General features: G+C 42.8%; 1 protein-coding gene across 1 annotated transcript in view; it reads right to left on the bottom strand.

Annotated features, from left to right (window-relative positions):
* The window catches only part of diaph2 (diaphanous-related formin 2), an 874,190-nt gene that overhangs the window by 354,752 nt on the left and 499,252 nt on the right, over positions 1 to 20,186 (bottom strand). The window contains exon 21 of the mRNA XM_084332019.1: positions 2,840 to 2,934. Within this exon, the coding sequence (XP_084188145.1) occupies positions 2,840 to 2,934 (95 nt within the window). The remainder of the gene's footprint in view (positions 1 to 2,839; positions 2,935 to 20,186) is intronic.

Consider the following 20,186-nt stretch of genomic DNA (forward strand, 5'->3'; position numbering starts at 1 on the left):
CTACTGTCGGTCTGGGGAGGGTGTAGACTACCACATGTTGCCCTACTGTCGGTCTGGGGAGGGTGCAGACTACCACATGCTGCCCTACCGTCGGTCTGGGGAGGGTGTAGACTACCACATGTTGCCCTACTGTCGGTCTGGGGAGGGTGTATACTACCACATGACAGCTGTTTATGTTCACCTGACAGCTATGTGTTTCACTGGGAGAGTGTGACACAACCAGTGGTCCAGGCCATCTCCCCCAGATCCCATCCATGCTGAACAGGCACACCGGCCAACCAGTAGGAGTCACTGTCACATGACTCATACTCCCCGGATTCCCACCCGTGGACACTGTCACTGATGAAGGACACGTAATTGCTACAATGTTATTTCCCTTTTTTTTCAAAGTAGTAAAGACATTCTGAATGAAAGAGCCTGGCAAGATGAGCAGCACACACATGGACACTACTCCCTAGTGGTTGAGACAGACACACACACACACACACACACACACACACACACACACACACACACACACACACACACACACACACACACACACACACACACACACACACACACACACACACACACACACACACACACACACACACACACACACACACACACACACACATATATAGCTATCTCTCTATATTTATCGCTCACCTCTTTATTACTTACACACACACAAGACAGGGAATAACTGCCAATAATACATTGGAACCTAGTCCGTTTTCATTAACCCTTCATTCCGCGGTGTACGCCTCCGACTTCACAAATGAAAGTGATAGACAAAGTGTGAACAGGACTGCGGGACCCGCATGCTGAAAGGATAGGGCGGGCCGTGTCAGCGCTGGGGTGGGGGTGGGGGGGGGGGTGCTTGCGCTGCCAAGCGATGCATCGTCACCTCGAGCGACTCACCCCGTTCTCAATTAAAACAGAAACAATGACTAAATAGGAGAGCCTTCAGGAAGATCATCAATCATCAAAGACAAAAGCTATGGGGAAAGGAGGGCGGAGCCGGAGAGACCGTGCCAGGTCCTGTCCCACGCCACCCATTATGAGAGGATGAATGGAAGGTCTCTGCGGTCCATGTGAGGATAGAGTGAGACAAACTTGTGCCAAAAACAGGCCGAGAGTGAGCTCTGAATGGGGTCATCAGGCTGGCCACCAGACATAGGACACAAAGAGTACCGGGACATTCATGCTGCACTTGCCTGCACTCGGGAGGCAAGAGTAGAGCAGGCGAATAGAGTAAACCATGAGATACAAGAGTAGAGGATGCACACCAGGGCTGCACGATTAATCGTACAAAAGAAATTCAATCTCGATTGACAGACATATGCGATCTCATTTCTAAATGACGACGATTCTGATGTATTTGCATTTGTGTCAAAATGGAGATCAGTTGCATTAAAACACTCGCTCCTATTCCCCTATGCATTCACGTCACGCTGCATTCAAGTGTTGACTTATTTGCTTTGGAACAATCCCAGTTGCGATATCAATCACACTTACACTATGTAAAGCAAAACACGCTATTAATTCAACATTGAATATATTTTCTTACTTTTGTGTTGACTTGATTCCTGTTGTTGGGTTCCAAATGAGAGGTAAAAGCTGGACAACACAACGGTTCCATAGCCTGAAGTATTTATAGTCATACAGTCCAAAGTTTATAAAAATCCCACGTAATTTTTTTTGTGTAATGTGTGTACCGGTAAAAATACAGTGTTATTATCCAAAATGGCCGTCCACTTCATAACATGCTGCCGCTAGAGTCGGGACATAACCGAAAGTGGTCATGTGACGGAGCGCTTGTGAAATGACGCCCTGAGCTGACTGACAAGAGCAAAGTGCTGCGACACAAAAAATAAAGATTGCGGTTTCACATTTTTGCAATAATCGTGCAGCCCTACTGCACACGCAAGTAGATGATGCACACAAGAGTAGATGATGCACACAAGAGTAGATGATGCACACAAGAGTAGATGATGCACACAAGAGTAGATGATGCACACAAGAGTAGATGATGCACACAAGAGTAGAGGATGCACACAAGAGTAGATGATGCACACAAGAGTAGATGATGCACACAAGAGTAGATGATGCACACAAGAGTAGATGATGCACATACGAGTAGATGATACACACAAGAGTAGATGATACACACAAGAGTAGAGGATGCACACAAGAGTAGATGATGCACACAAGAGTAGAGGATGCACACAAGAGTAGATGATGCACACAAGAGTAGATGATGCACACAAGAGTAGATGATGCACACAAGAGTAGATGATGCACACAAGAGTAGATGATGCACATAAGAGTAGATGATACACACAAGAGTAGATGATGCACACACAACTTTGTCTAGAGGCACTTCCTACTGTGAATGCTTTTAAATGTATGCTACAATTAGCCCTTTATGAAACATGTAACTGTTTTACCTGATGCTATTGCTGATCTGATTATGGTCCTTGCCACTGCACAAATGGCCTTCTGTATTTATATTTGAATTGTATGTTTTTTGTTTAATGCCCTGTTTTATGTTGAAACTTGTTGTGTGCCCTGTCGGTCAGGACTCCCTGGAAGAAAATATCTTGTATCCCAATGGGACATTCCTGGATAAATAGAGGATAAATAAATAAAATTTAAATAAAAGAGTAGATGATGCACACAAGAGTAGATGATGCACACAAGAGTAGAGGATGCATACACATACACAAGTACACTCATGAGCGGACACACCTCTAATTTACACATGCATATCCACACACACACACACACACACACACACACACACACACACACACACACACACTGAAAACACAACAGTGGACATGGGCCTCACCTGGATGAGAGATTCACTGAGTCTGTCTTCGTCCACCTCCAGCACAATGTCCCGGATCTCTTCATAAGGCAGGCGGAACGAGCCCAAGAAAATTGCTATTGTGATGGAAAGAAAAGAGAGTGTCATTTTATCCTCTGTTTTATTAGACCACAGGGTTCAAAGAGACATTTCAGCACTCATGGCTCCTCAGACAAAATGACCGCAGACCTGACTTGTCACTCGGAAAAAAGTAATACACTTTCAGCCTCTCCGTGGGAGCGCTTGTGTCATCCCAACAGAAATTGGGGAGGGAAACGTCTCAATATTGAAAAATGCCAAAGTAACACAGATTCTGCCCAGTCTCCATTTCTCCATTTCAGTGTGTGACCTCTGGTCCCACATGCCGGCAAAAAAAACAAAAGCAAGTATGTAATTATTGTAGAACCTTAAAATAATTTTAAGATATTAGGGCTTCACAATATGGACAAAATGTCATAATTGAAAAAAAATGTACAGTAAAATTATTATTGTTTGACATGTGTACACATTCAGATTGTTATTGTATATACATCTGTTTATTCAAATGTTCAATAATGTTCAATACAGAACATTTAACATATACACCCATATTCAGATTACTTGAGCAAATATTGCAATTGCAACATCAAAGTGAAATATTAATAGACATCTCAAGTGTTTTTCCCACGCCAATAATGAACCATCTTTTCTCTCTCTCTTTTTCTTTCCTGTTTACCAGTAAGTTTGACCTTTGACCTGCAGACGGAGTGAGAGGGAAAATACATGTATTCTAAAAAACTTTACATAAGGATGATATGTGTTGTTAATGAGCCTAGTTTCAAGAGCCACATTGCCAACACTAAAATAATGGTTTTGCAATGTTGTTAATCCCCCCGCTATGAGAAGAATATGTGCTGAAATGCTAATGTTTTGGCAAGCAATCCCTCTTTTATTTTTTCTTTAAATTGCTGCTTCAAAATTACAAAATTCCCCCACCTTATCAAATAGATAAATCTATATTAGAAGACTGCATTCAAGCCCAAGAGCCTGCGGGACACAGACAGAAGAAGCTAGGGGCGATCTTTTAATAACCCATTAATTTTCCCAGGGAGACGGGTGGAATTACAGCACGCGTGAGAGGTCTATTGCTATGTGATGCACGTCTCGTCTCCTCATTTTCTCAGGAGAGAGATGGTTATCCACAGGGCTCCTAACCCCGACCTTACACCCAGCAGGAGAGATAGGGTTCTCCACAGGGACCCTAACAATGACCTTACACCCAGCAGGAGACAGGTTTCACTTTATCCACAGGGCCCCTCAACCCCGACATTACACCCAGCAGGAGATAGGTTTCACTTTCTCCACAGGGACCCTAACCCTGGCCGTACACCCATTAGTTGGTTATCCACAGGGTCCCTAACTCTAACCATGGGCTTACGCCCAGCAGGGGAGAGATATGAGGGTTCTCCATAGGGTCAGCCCAGCAGGATAGATATATATGTGAGGGTTCTCCACAGGGACAGGCCAGCAGGAGAGAGATATGGGAGGGTTCTCCACAAGGCAATCCCAGCAGGAGAGATATATGGGAGGGTTCTACACATGGCCAGGCCAGCAGGATATATATAGGGGAGGCTTATCCACAAGGTCATCCCAGCAGGAGAGATATATGGGAGGGTTCTCCACAAGGCCATCCCATCAGGAGAGATATATGGGAGGGTTCTCCACAAGGCCATCCCAGCAGGAGAGATATATGGGAGGGTTATCCACAAGGCCATCCCAGCAGGAGAGATATATGGGAGGGTTCTCCACAAGGTCAGGCCAGCAGGAGATATATATGGGAGGGTTCTACACATGGCCAGGCCAGCAGGAGATATATATGGGAGGGTTCTCCACAGGGTCAGTCCAGCAGGAGAGAGATATGGGAGGGTTCTCCACAAGGCCATCCCAGCAGGAGATAGATATGGGAGGGTTCTCCACAAGGCCATCCCAGCAGGAGATCACAAGGCCATCCCAGCAGGAGATAGATATGGGAGGGTTCTCCACAAGGCCATCCCAGCAGGAGATAGATATGGGAGGGTTCTCCACAGGGTCAGTCCAGCAGGAGAGATATATGGGAGGGTTCTCCACAAGGCCATCCCAGCAGGAGATAGATATGGGAGGGTTCTCCACAAGGCCATCCCAGCAGGAGATAGATATGGGAGGGTTCTCCACAAGGCCATCCCAGCAGGAGAGATATATTGGATGGTTCTCCACGGGGCCAGTCCAGCAGGATAGTGAGATGGGAGAGTTCTCCACAGGGTCAGCAGATGTGTAAGTCCCCTTGTGGGGTGACTGTGGGGGGAATTGGAGCTGATGGAGGATCCAGGGTGTGGACTCAGCAGTGAAGCTGTAGTAATGAGCAGGAGCAGACTCACGCAGCAGCTGGTGTACATTAGTGCTGCAGCAGGGACACCTGATGTCTGCACTGGGCCTCATTCAACATGTGGGAGATACGAGACACAGCTGATCAATGATGACATGGTATGTAGGACCTGCACTTTCACTATGTCATTGGAATAATAGGAAAACACAAGATATGATCAAATGCAATGTGATCATATCAAAGGGGGGATTGTGTCATTGATGACATTACAAGTTTAGATGACTTTTGACAATGGAGATAAGATCATTTTAGGATTGCATTTATTTACTTATTTTAGATCACTGAATTGTTGTGTGACACATAGTGACACTGAATATAGACAATACAGTAACTGCTGAATATAACGTCACAGTGACCAATCGCGGCCACTCTTATTGTCTGGGACCAAATACGGCCACGCCCCACTCCCAGCAAAAAGTGGGAATCTCTAGAATGGGTTTGGGGCGTCGCTGTATACGGAAGTAGCTCTCAAGGTGACGATTAGACAACACTTTTTTGTTGTCAGTAGATGGCAGCATTGGTTTAAAATTAAAGGCTGAAAATGTTGAGAACTACAACACTGCATTTCCCAAGAGCGTTAGCACAGGTCGCAGGTCACTGGGATGTGTCTATATTCTCCGACGTGATCTGAACAGCGTTAAACGATACTGTGACCTCGGTATAGCGACCGAGAATGGCCAACTAATTATCTTAACAAAAGTGCGCTGGTAGCGTTACATATGTTGTCTAAAGGGGGACATATGGTACAATTTAAGATTCTAATGATAATCGGCATATAAAGGACAACATAGAGCATCGTTAATTTGTAATAAACCTCAATGAAAACGGCGCAGTGTGCTATTGTTATGAAAATGTGATAGAATCCTATAAAAATGTGGACGCATTTGGCCTACGTTCCGTTAGACACTACAGTAACTAATGAATATAGACAATACAGTAACTAATGAATATAGATCATACAGTAACTACTGAATATAGACAATACAGTAACTAATGAATATAGATCATACAGTAACTACTGAATATAGACAATACAGTAACTACTGAATATAGATCATACAGTAACTGCTGAATATAGACACTACAGTAACTAATGCATATAGATCATACAGTAACTACTGAATATAGACAATACAGTAACTAATGAATACAGATCATACAGTAACTACTGAATATAGATCATACAGTAACTGCTGAATATATACACTACAGTAACTAATGAATATATATCATACAGTAACTGCTGAATATAGACACTACAGTAACTAATGAATATAGATCATACAGTAACTGCTGAATATAGACACTACAGTAACTAATGAATATATCTCATACAGTAACTGCTGAATATAGACACTACAGTAACTAATTAATATATATCATACAGTAACTGCTGAATATAGACACTACATTAACTAATGAATATAGATCATACAGTAACTGCTGAATATAGACAATACAGTAACTAATTAATATAGATCATACAGTAACTGCTGGATATAGACACTACAGTAACTAATGAATATAGACAATACAGTAACTACTGAATATAGATCATACAGTAACTGCTGAATATAGACACTACAGTAACTAATGAATATAGATCATACAGTAACTGCTGAATATAGACACTACAGTAACTAATGAATATAGATCATACAGTAACTGCTGAATATAGACACTACATTAACTAATGAATATAGATCATATAGTAACTGCTGAATATAGACAATACAGTAACTACTGAATATAGATCATACAGTAACTGCTGAATATAGACACTACAGTAACTAATGAATATAGATCATACAGTAACTGCTGAATATAGACACTACAGTAACTAATGAATATAGATCATACAGTAACTGCTGAATATAGACACTACATTAACTAATGAATATAGATCATACAGTAACTGCTGAATATAGACACTACAGTAACTAATGAATATAGATCATACAGTAACTGCTGAATATAGACACTACATTAACTAATTAATCTAGATCATACAGTAACTGCTGAATATAGACAATACAGTAACTAATGAATATAGACCATACAGTAACTGCTGAATATAGACAATACAGTAACTAATAAATCTAGATAATGCAGTAGCTACTGCATCAACAATACAGTAACTACTGAATCTAGATAATATAGTAACTACTGAATCTAGATAATACAGTAACTACTGCATCTAGACAATACAGTAACTACTGAATCTAGACAATACAGTAACTACTGCATCTAGACAATACTGTACAGTAACTACTGAATCTAGACAATACTGTACAGTAACTACTGCATCTAGACAATACTGTACAGTGACTACTGCATCTAGACAATACTATACAGTAACTACTGAATCTAGACAATACTGTACAGTAACTACTGCATCTAGACAATACTGTACAGTGACTACTGCATATAGACAATACTGTACAGTGACTACTGAATCTAGACAATATTGTACACTAACTACTGGATTGGTCACAGCTGTTATTTGTGGCATATGGGCATTTCAAATACACAAAGGCAAACACAATGACAATATTAATTACACTGCAATCCTTTCAGTGAAGTTGGAATACTGCCAATCAGAAATGTAACCACTATGGGACTAGTACAAACATTACTGTATGGCAACAATCAATCAGAAACCGTTTCTGATTGATTGTTGCCATACTGTAATGTTTGTTTAGTCCCATAGTGGTAATTTCTGATTGGCAGTATTCCAACTTCACTGAAAGGATTGCAGTGTAAAATAATATTGTCATTGTGCAGCTGTTGTACTTTACTGTATATATCCCTGTTTCGTCATCCCTCTGTGACACTTAATATTAATGTCCAAAGTAAAGTTTTATCAAATGGGTCAGAGTGTACGCTAAGCCATGGAACAGACAGGGGTTCAGTGTCTTTTCCAAGGACTCTTAATACAGAAATGGACACAGGATATGGTGGGGATCGAACTGTGACCTGCTAGTTAAATGACGATAACTCGAATAATCATGCCACGCTGTATGGCATCATAACACCATGTGATTACGATCTTCAGTAGCATGCACTGTATATCATGAAGGTATATTCCCCTACCCATGCCTTATTAACCTCTTAAACCCTAGCCATATTTTCCAGATTACGACACGTTCACAGAAAGGTAATTTACGTTCAGGTGTGTTCGACATGTGAGGTATACTGACGATTTCCACATCAATATTTGTTTCACTTTAACATGACTTCAGCTTTGGCTGTGGCTGGTGTGAGCTGGGTAGTGTAGTTTTATGAAATTTCAACGTCCATCAAAAGCCATGGGTCTCCTATTTCTTAACACATTGGGCGCCGGGGATTAGCCTTATCCTCGTAGCTAGAGTGCCAGCTATCTAGAGCCTATGACAATGTGCGTGACAATGTTTGCAGAGCTATATATATCTATCTATCTATCTATCTATCTATCTATCTATCTATCTATCTATCTATCTATCTATCTATCTATCTATCTATCTATCTATCTATCTATCTATCTATCTATCTATATATATATATATTTTTTTATAGCCATGGATACAATACTATGGTCATTTGACAGTAACTATATTCTGTCCAAGATATAATTTTTTTTTAAATGCATGTATATGTTTGCACGTTATCCCATGATGAATATAGTATAGTTTAGGAGTGATCCGGGATAATTCCTGAAAAGCTGAGTTATAGGGTGCTACGTGAATTCTACTATAAGTGTTGGCGTTTCTTGCCACTTGCTAGTATTTCCAAATCAAATTTATATAATAGGTATTATGTTTCATCATGGATGCATGTAAGGGGGGGTAATTTTTTTATGCTTTGGCCAGTAACGGCATTCGTCTTGAACACCACACACGCTGGATCAGCTGGATCGATATGAAAACACTGTACGATCAAGCTGGAATTGACGTCAGATAGTCCTTACCTTTGATCGGGGGTATTCCAAAAAGAATATTCCAATTGTCTGATCGCAATCGTGATTTCCAGTATTGGTGTCCATCGTGTCCTCGACATAATCCGGCACACACATGCATGGAGGGTCATTGGGCGTGTTTCAATGTGATCGGGTGAACTGCTAGACTCGCATGACCCAGAATATGGCGCCCGGAATGATTTAAGTGTAACACCCGGTGTGAAGGAGGGTTTCAAAGGGTGGACGATACTGCCACATAAAAGGATGCGGTCGATATTGCACTCTGGCGATCTCAGAATGATTCCCTATGGTAACCCAGAGGTATGTGTGCCTGAAATGAATAAAAATATCGAATAAAAGAAATAACGACCGAAACCCGAGATATCTCTGGTCTGGCACCCAACGCATTGGCAGGTTAACCCGGGATATCTTGGTTCTGGCGCCGAATCTGTTAAGACTACAACGGTTTCATGAGTGCTTCTTCTCGTGTGGAAATCGTCCGTTTTCCAGTGCAATATGCAGAGATTTTTATAAGCTCATATTTCGCTAATAGAACTTAACACTTTGAGTGCCAATGACGATATTTCTCGTCCTAACTCGCCATGTGTTGGGTGCCAATGACGAGTTCTCTCGTTATTTAATCGTTTTTTTTTTTTTTAGCGATATCCATTCATTTTTAATCCATCCAGCCTGACGTTATCATTGGGAATGGCTCTGAGCTCGAAAAGGGCAAACACCGCCACCTATCGTCTCTCGGATGGTAATGCACATCATTGGCTTGGATTGAGTGGCCATGTGCATCAGAAAAAAACTCCGGTCCAGGGTTTTCCTATCTCTGGCAGGCAGTGTCGTGTTACCAGATTGACTGAGGACCCTCGCAGCAGCGTCGATTATGTGTTTCGGACTATAACGTTGAATCAATAAATGTGATCAATATTTGGAAGGTCATAGATAATAGATTGTTCAGCCCGCTTCTCTAGCGTGCATAAGTACACATACTATCGATAATCTAGCGTTTATTTGAAAACTATTAATAAATCAGACGAAAAATGACAACGTGTTTTGTGTATTCCACTAAAGGGCTATTATCGCGGAATTTCTCTGAAATTACTAGAACTCTCCGAAACTATACTCATATTCAAACCAGTATAAAACGGAAATGTACCAATGAAAAAACAATTTGTTTCGTACTTGTTGACTGCAAGCAAGTCATTGATAAGCGAGGGGTGTTTTAGACCCATAGCCATAATTTAAGATATAGTTTAAGCGTTCGCAAATATCCCCAACCTCCCATTGACTAAAGCGCTGGCACTCAAGGGGTTATCTGGGCAAATGGGCGTGGCACCCAATGTGTTAACGTACAACGGCCCATACAAGGGCTCTCGTCTGTTGGCTCTGGGCTGCATTTTTCGCCAATACATTGTTTGAAAGTTGAATTTGCCGCCTTTTGATCCCCACCACACATGCACATGCATGCTTCGGGTCTCGAGTTACAAGACGAAATATCCGGCAAGCGTCATTTGACAAGCTGTTCCAAAGAGTGACCATTTACGGTTGTAAACGGTCCTGAACTGACCAGTCACCGCTGATGGCGAAAATGATTGACCACCGTTGTAGCCAAGGAGTGTCTGCTCCGAAAGCGATCCCAGGCAAGCACTGATTGCAACGATAAGGGGGCAGAAGAAGACAAACAAGTTCTTTGTTTTGACTTGCGCGTCTGAATGAATGGAAGTGGACGGCCATCTTTGATAATCACGCTGAATTAGTGCGGTACACACACTGCAAAAACCTTTGTTAGACACACATTTTCCGTGGATTTTTTATAAACTTTGGACCTGTACTACATAAGACTTCAGGCTATGGGACAGTTATGTTTTCCAGCTCCTACATCTCAGCTGGAACCCTTACGAGGTTAAAGTACAGATGCAGCTTATCAGGACTCTGAGCTCTTTACTGCGGTAATCATGCACCATTAACATGGCAGTGTTGTTAACGAGTTGTTAACGATACTGTGCCCTTGCAGTAGAGGTTACATTTTTAAGAGCTGAGTCTGTAAGTGATATTGCATGACCAAAACATCCCAAACCGATGTAATACTACAGTGCAGGGCAGACACATTGAAGCCTTTGCCCACAAACAGGTTAAAAATGTCAGAGGGATTATTTGGCAGGAAACTAGTGTGATATGTGTGTGAATGAAACACCTCCTGGCGTCCCTGTGATAACATGGGTACCATGTGGTAACATAGCAAACCCCATTAAAGTGACCATGTGTGTTTTGTCACTTCTATTAACACATTTGGGGCCAACCATGTATATATACTGTGTGTTTCGGATCCAACGCTTGACGCCCAACCACGTATATATACAGTGTTGGGCAGTAGCTAGATACAAGTAGTGACGCTATATAGCTTAACTACAATTATCAGTAGCGTGATGGTGGCGTCGCTACTTTTGAACCAAGTAGCGCTCTATGTAGTGTAGCTATTTTTAGACCCAAGTAGTGAGTAGCGTGAGGAAACGCTACACGCTACTGTCCGGAGAACTGGACTGCTGAATAAATATGTGGGGAAAAAACTCCCCGGAGAAAATGATTGGTTGGTTGGTTTAGATATGAGTATGACGACTCACGATTGGGTAAGGTTACCAAAACATTACGGGTAGGCCAATCAGAGGCAGGATAGGGCGGGGCATGCCACTCCAAGGCTCTGCAAAGCAGGACGTGAAAATCAAAACACAGACCACATGAAACAGTCCGCGCGAAATAGCAGAGGCAGAGGGATTCAATGTTTCCAGGGCTGATGGCATTGCTGAATATGTCAATAACAACAAAAAGCCAGGCAAAGGGCTTGTTTCAGTTTTATAATAAACAATCAAACTGAGATTATTTTTGCCTGCCTATTTATTTGGTGGAAACTTGATCATGAAGTAAAAAAATAATAAAGTAGTGCCGATGTAGCTAGCTATTTTTGCCATGTTCTTGTAGTGTAGCTTGCTACATTTCTCTGGGGATAGCTTACATTGTAGTTGAGCTATATTTAATCGAGAGTAACTAGTAGTGTAGCTTACTACATTTTCCAAGTAGCTTGCCCATCACTGTATATATATGTGGCAAGGTTGTTTTGGCTTTTATTCCATTGTAATATCCTACTCAATGTCACCGAGCGGCACTGCAGATTTACCGTACTCTTGGAATCGGAAAAGTGCATTACCGGCCAGATCATCATAGGGGCGCTGTCTCGATAATGCAGTGTTCCCTGTTACAGACCGGTGTTTTTTTTTATTATTATTATGAATGGACTTTTCTGTTAGCCTAAAGCTATGTGTGTAGCCGATGGCCTGGAATAGTTTTTGGGACGCTGAATTCAGTATGCAGTAAAGGAATATATCATCAGTCAATGGACATATGGATCTACCAGATGGCGATCAATAACTGGGAAATCCTTTTTGCAGTCCAACCGGCCACAGGTAAGAGCGATTTGACGTCAATTACAGCCCAATTGGGCATTGCTCTCATAGCCATCCACCCGGTCAGCGAATAAGGCTACTGAGGCTAATGCCGTTATTGGTAATCAATAATCAGAAACGACGTCCCCTGCCCCCCCCCCCCCCCTTTCATGCATTCATGGTGGACCATGATACCGACAATATGCATTTTGAGTTTTAGCTCTAGCTCGTCTATAGCCGAAACGCCATTCGATTTAACGTTATTAGCTTAGCACCCTATATATTGCGTTCCAGGAAATACCCCAGAACATTCTGCTATAATGTTCATATTCAAGACACTATAAAATGGGAACGTATTGATGAAAAAATATTGATTTAAGGCGTATTGAAGGTACTATTGATTATAGTGTCAATTGACAATGAGAATGGACAGATAGCAATAATATAAAGTATAGATTTAGCTCTACAAACAGCCTCACGCACAATGGAAGTTTGTTTTGATATGCTGGCCGTATAGAGTGGGCCCGTCTAATCCCAATGGCCCTGAATGTGTTAAGTTGCAAAGGCCCACATGTGGGCCCTTTTGAGGACGATTTGCCCACTGGCATTTTGGCGACATCTAGTGGCTCGGATGTGCATATTTTGTAATACAAGATATATATATATCTAATTGAAGGCGTATTTGTTGCCTGTCGATAGCAACAAAATCCGACAAAATCCGTTCAGTGGTTCTCAAGTTACATGCCGGTATTTGAGGCTTGTGCAAAGTACACGGTATTGTGCAAAATACCACTCCCGACTCTTGGGGCTCTAGTTCCATCAATCATTTGGCGATCTCGAAAATGATTGTGGAGGGTTGTAGCCAATGAGTCTGGCTTTCCAATGATACCCCACGTGGGGATGTATGAATCTAAAAAACAAAAGAAAACAAATAAGCGGAAACAGGAAGAGAAAAACAGCCGAATGAATTGAAGTATATGAGAAAACTGAGTTTTTCTTTTGTACACAGTTTACCAAAATCACTCCTAATCACTCATTTCTGAATGGATCTTTATGAAATTTGGACATGTACTATACAAGGCTTCAGGCTGTGGGTCCATATAGATTTGTAATCCATACCACCTTCTGGGGAAATACTACCTCTGGACTACTAACTACTACAGAACAACTTGAGTAACAAGTTTTTCTACAACTCAAGTTCAGACCTATGTTACTCAATTTCATTAGCACTAAAAGTGAATTATCTTTCTGGAATCAGAAACTTCAGAATGTCATCTTTCAAAAGAGACCAGGCTCATGCATGTGCTATAAGTATAAAGTATGTTGTTTTGGTTTTCAAAAAAAGTATGCAGTCCTCAAAAACTAAAACTAAAATGGCCAATGTTGGGGGTGCAGGTTAACCGGTTATACAGTTATGGAGTGTGTACCACTGGCACAACAACATGGAGACGACAGTGGCTCAGGAGGTATAGTGGCCGTGTGGTAATCTGAAGGTTATCGGTTTGATTCCAGCTCCTCCCGGTAGCGTGTTGAAGTGTCCTGAGCAGGTTGGCACCTTGCATGTCCACCTCCGCTCTCGGTGTGCAATCTTACCGTCGTGAACATGTGAGTGAATGGGTGAATGTGAGGCATAAGTTGTACAGTGCTTTGGATAAAGGCAATTATAGAGATGAAATGCAGTCCATTTGAACATGGCACTCACCGTCGCTGCTCGAGGCTCCAATGGTCTGGTGAGACACTTAGTCAGCCTTCTCACGATACCAGCAGTGTGATTTGAATGAACGGGACATGATTGATTATTCTGAACGGGACGTGACAGATATTCCCACACAGAATGTGGGGGATTTTTTGCAACAATGGAAAACAAATAATGCAGCTACCTTGACCACCAAGAAACCAATAATTATCTCTGCAAGAAGTATGCATGTGACAAGAACCCTCCCTCTTGAAACGAGGCATTCACAATCGCAGCCATGATCACTGATGTTGGTAAGACATCATATGCAAGATTCAATAGGTTTATTTGTTACATACATACCAGGGCATACAGTGAAATGTGGGTGGCCATGCCCGCTTTGATTGTGCAATAATACTAAATAATAAAATAGACATAATAAATGGGTAATAAAATAGACATGATAAAATAGACATGTTTAAGTCCTGAGATAATGCAATACAATGTTAGCTATGAATTAAGGCACTGGGTCATATGTACACTACTATACAATATACAGTTTTACTCTATATCCTTATGCTATACTTGCTATTTCTAACCTATACTATACAAGAACAACAACAGTTATTTCCTTAAAGTTACCTTTATTTCCCTCGTTCCTTTAAAGTGTCCTTTACATTATGTTCAAAGTGCCCGTTTGTGTGTGAGTGAATGCAGAATGTGTGTTGTGTGTGTGTATGTGTGTGCTCATGTGTTCTTGTGTGTGGAAAGTTCAGTGTTCAATGTTCTGATGGCCTGGGGGTAGAAGCTGCGCCTTAGTCTCGCTGTTCTTGTTGCGTGTGTGCGTAGGCACTTGCCTGACCGCAGCAGCTTTAACATGCTGTTGTTGGGGTGGTGGCGGTCTTTCATTATTCTGCAGGCTCTGGATTTGCACATCCTGTTATATAAGTCATGCAGGGGTGGTAGTGCAATACCCATAGTACGCTCTGCTGAGCGCACCACTCTCTGTAGGGCCTTCCTGTCCTGGGTCGTGTCGTTTCCAAACCAGGCAGTGATGTGTCCAGTCAGAATGCTCTCTACAGCCCCGGAATAGAAGGAGTGGAGTATCTTCCCCGATATACGCGTGTATGTGGTGTGCCAGTGGCTCAGGAGGTAGAGCAGTCGTCTGATAATATGCGTGTCCTTGAGCAAGACACTTAACCCTGAATTGCTTCCGATGAGCAGGCTGGCACCTTGCATGGTTGCCTCCGCCGTCGGTGTGTGAATGTGTGAGTGAATGGGTAAAATGTGAGGAACAAATTGTAAAAGGCTTTGGATGAAAGAGCCATATGAATGCAGCCATTTACCATTTATATATGCAGGTGTACAATATGGTGGTTCACTTGTAAATAGTATCTCTTCTACCTGAAGTAAATAACGGTAAGATTGCTATGCTATTGCTGTATTTTGAGTCATATTTGATATGTAATGTCTATTCTGAAAGTTTGATCTGGATTTCGCTCTGAGGTACATGCTCGTCCAACGCCAATGCCGTGAAAAACGCTGATAGCAGTTATATACCGGATATAATGTTGCATTTTAATTAGGTATAAAGTATCAGCTCATCTGTTAACAATTAGTAAAGCGTACACACATTTGCTCTATGTGAGAAATGTATAATTTATGCATTGTAATTCACAGTTTCACCAAACTATCTCTCTCTCTCTCTCTCTCTCTATCTCTCTCTCTCGTTCACACTCATGCGCTATCTATCTTTCTCTCTCTCGGGTGCCTGTCAAAAAAAAAAATGTTACTTTGGCTTTGTTCAAACCAGATTCTGGGAAAGACAGACAGCCCTATTATACGTGTTGAATCGGTTGTAAAATGTATACTATTTTTAATACACAGCACCAGATGACAGGGTGGTTGTTAAGGTGCCAGTAAGCTGTGGAGATCAACTTGCATGTAGGTAGGTTCAGTAAGAACCAAAGCCCTGCCTTGGCTTCAGCCACCCCAGTGTGCACCGGTTTGATGTTGGTCATACCAACAGCCATCAGACTATATAACGCCTCACTGCCTCACTGAGCACAGAGTAACAGTATAAAACCTTGTATACAATCCTGTAGATTTGACATGTTACTGTATATTGTGGACTGTATATTTACAAGGTATATACATATTTTATAATGTATATATTTGAATGTGTATTCTTATTTTTGATAATACATGTTTATTGTGAGCGATATGTTCTGCTGAATTTCCCTCAAGATAAATAAAGTACTTATATTATATTATATCTATTCTAGCTGGACTAGGACCAAGGCAGATCCACGCAGACTAGATATGCAGCTTCGTATTCCACTGGGTTTCTATCCCGGGCTAGTCTGTATTGGTTTTCAGTTTACTGACACCTTTACCCTCACCAGGGATGCAATAGGAGGGCAAACCCAACTAAACCCAGTTCACTCACATCAATATGACTATTTATGATTGAAATGTAGCAGTGCAACCAAGGAACACTTGACTTGACTCGACTTACTCACCTCATTTTGAACATGTTTTTATCTTGTTGGATAAAAGCTAAAGGACCTATAATGCAGGTATTATATTGAGGAAACATTGGAACCAGCTGTAGAATGTAGCACTATACTGTACACTGATATACACTATATATATATAAGTGATGTCAAGGTGTTGCCACACCTTTTCATGTCAAAGAACAGTTCTTAGCTAGGGGCCCCCGTCTACTTCATCTCATTTTCACCTGCAATGTAAAAACATGCACAAAGTGGCAGCCTATAAGTGCAGTATATACAGGATGAATGTTGTATTAATTTATAACAGTGATGACATGTTTAACATCGGGGATGGTGTATAAACAAACAGTGAACTCAGCGAGTATTAGCCTCACATATCGTGCAGCCATCATCAATGCTTTTGCATTTCCGTTGGAACACTGCGGTGTATCTTAAGGCTGAATCTTGGCAAGGATTCCCTGCGGACCAGCTTTGAGCATCAAACTGTAAGGCTAAAGTATGTGATCAATATGCATATGTGCATTTTATGTGTGTTGGTATGCTGATGAATCACAAAGTGCTGTATGGGGGAGGGCTGTTGCATACCTACTGTAGCGTTAAGTCCCTCCACTACCACACGTTCTACTGGTCCATACAGTACCTGCAGAAGGAAAGACTTGAGCCACACGTCGTATGGTTTCACCTGGACCCTGCCTTGTTTCCCCCCCACATTATTGGCTTAATGTAATGTAATGTCTACAGTACATTTGTATAGCCTACTGTTACAAAGGGTCAGATTAAACCGAATATATATATTTATTACTTGAGATATATTGTATAATATTTGTATATTGTCTGATATCCCTTGTATATTCATTGTATATATACACGGAATATCCCTTTACCTAGGTATAGGCCAGACCATAATATTCGTTATCCTATTGGACAGCGACCCCTAGGCGCCAACGGCCATACCCCCAATGGCAAGTTCAAAGCTACCGCTAAGACATGTCTTAACATGTCCAGGTTTGCGCAGTAATACGACACAGAACTGAGGTTGGCACTAGATTATTCACCTTACGTATAAATACGTCGCAGGTGGATACAGAAGCACTTAGCCTAAAAGTGAGTTGACCCAAAACGTTGAAGCCTTCACCACGATACAACGTGCCGTGAAGTGGGCCCCTTTTGCCCCTAAATAGAGCCTTGAGAACCGCGTGCGAATTGATAGCTAAAGTGTCAGAGTTTAACGCTGTATCGTCGAGTTCGACTTATTCTATTGTAAAGTAATAGTCTATTATTTATAGTGTATCGTGCGGCTACCGTTCTACAGTGACCAGCATTACCACCGGTTCGTCGTACCGAGCTAGTGCACTTATCCAGGCTGGGCGGCCTAAACTCGTGCCGCCATCCGAGGAGTCCTAGACGAGAACCGTTGGATATGTACACCAGAGAACCTACACCGGCGAATGCAGAGCCTTTTCCGGCTGGATTATATTGCTTTGGTACTGTGGCTGCTGGAGCAGATAACCGTCTACCCCACTGCTGTGTGGGATCTACCATGTGAGGAGCACCGTCGAGCCCGCCTCTAGGACCCACAGAGGCTGGCTAGCTTTCATCCATGCTGTCTTGCATACCGGAGTATAGCTGTTGCTTTGTCTACGGACCAAAGGATTATTGCACTGTCTCCTGTATCTGGAGTCTCTTTATTCCTCGTTGATCCAGACTTTGCTCCCGACCATTCCTCTCCCCTGCTGGCTTACAACCGGAGGGAACCCCCTTAGTATCTCCAGCTGACTACGAGTGTGCCTTATGTAATTATTATGCTACAGGTGGTGTCAGTTATACCCATCTTATTATGCTCATGGACTTACGCTCTTGACCTACTTAAGTGTTCTTCGCCATATAAGCACAATTCATAATTCTCAATATTGTAACCTATTGTTGCTGCTCTAATAATAAATACTTCTAAATATAACTTTCTTTGTTAAGCCGTATTCTTGTGTGGGTGTTCACCAGATATACCGTGTACTGTATGGCCAGTAATTAAAGTACATAACTAAGTAGTGGTTTAATGATACCATACTCTCAATACAGTCAGGGAATTGTACCCCTCAGTTACAATTGGTCCTTCGAGCCGGAGAAATATCAGTGTAATATCTAAATATAATATTGATATTAACCATGGCCAGCGGTGAACACTCCACAAACGGCTCTCCTAAGCTAGAACGCCCGCAGCGCAGACGTCAGCCACCTCCTTACCTAGAGGACTACGCTGCCAGTCTAATACCTAGCTTTATACAGACGTTAAATGCGGAAAAAGCGGATAGTAAAAGCATGTCAAACCCTACCGACCAGGCGACCTTGCCAGTAGAGACCCTAGTGGGTTCTAACGTAACTGACCAAGCTCACGGGGGGGACCAGGAGGGACATGACATGACTATACCCCCCGACAACGTCAACGGGACGGTCCCCGGAGAGCTCCAGGATAAAGAAAGCGCTCCAGGGACGGAACCCGACCCACTACCAGAAGAGAAGCGCGCCCAGGAGATAGACCTCCTCGGAGCGCGCCAGGAGAACGGATCTCCAACGAGCACTGTCAGAAGCTGATCACCTCCATCAGTGTCTTCCCCCAGCGAGGCGGACAAGATGCTGGCGCAGGCATTCATCGCCACCCTGGCAGCCTCCACTGAACGCGATCGACTCCAAGCACAGACGCTTAGCGAGCGCGAACATTCTTCCATGGAACAAGAGCGCCTCCGGGCGCAACAGCTAAGTGAGCGCGAACACTCTACCATGGAAAGAGAACGCCTGCAGGCTCAACAACTGAGTGAGCGCGAACAATCTGCAGACCAAAGAGAGCGCCTTCACGCGCAACTCCAAGCGCAAGCCCTTAGTGAACGCGAACACTCTGCAACCCAGCGAGAGCGCTTCCAGGCGCAGCAAAGGAGTGAAGACGACCGCATACGCCTGGAGACCAGACGCCTCCAGACGGAAGAGAATATTGAAAGAGACCGCGCCGATGCCCAGCGCGACGCCGCCAATGCACAGCGTGACGCAGCCCAAGCCCAGCGCGAAGCAGAGCGCGACCTCGCTCACATCAAGCGCGAAGCAGAGCGCGACCGGCTACAAGCGCAGATAATGGAGCAATTGATTGCCAGGGCGACACCCCCTCTCTCCGCACGGAGCTCCAGGGCATCATCAAGACAAGGGTCTAGGGCACCTTCCCCTACCCGACCAAGCGACCTGGAGCCCGGCCAACAGAAAGAGCCTATCCACGTCTCCGAACCCCCTCCCCGACCGGTCCATGCGAGACCCAGCAACCGGGAAGAACCGGCCTATGCCGCCGAGAGACTGAATAGACGACTTCAAGATCTA

The sequence above is a fragment of the Notolepis coatsorum genome (genome assembly GCF_963971535.1).
Source record: "Notolepis coatsorum genome assembly, chromosome: 16".
Lineage (NCBI taxonomy): Eukaryota > Metazoa > Chordata > Actinopteri > Aulopiformes > Paralepididae > Notolepis > Notolepis coatsorum.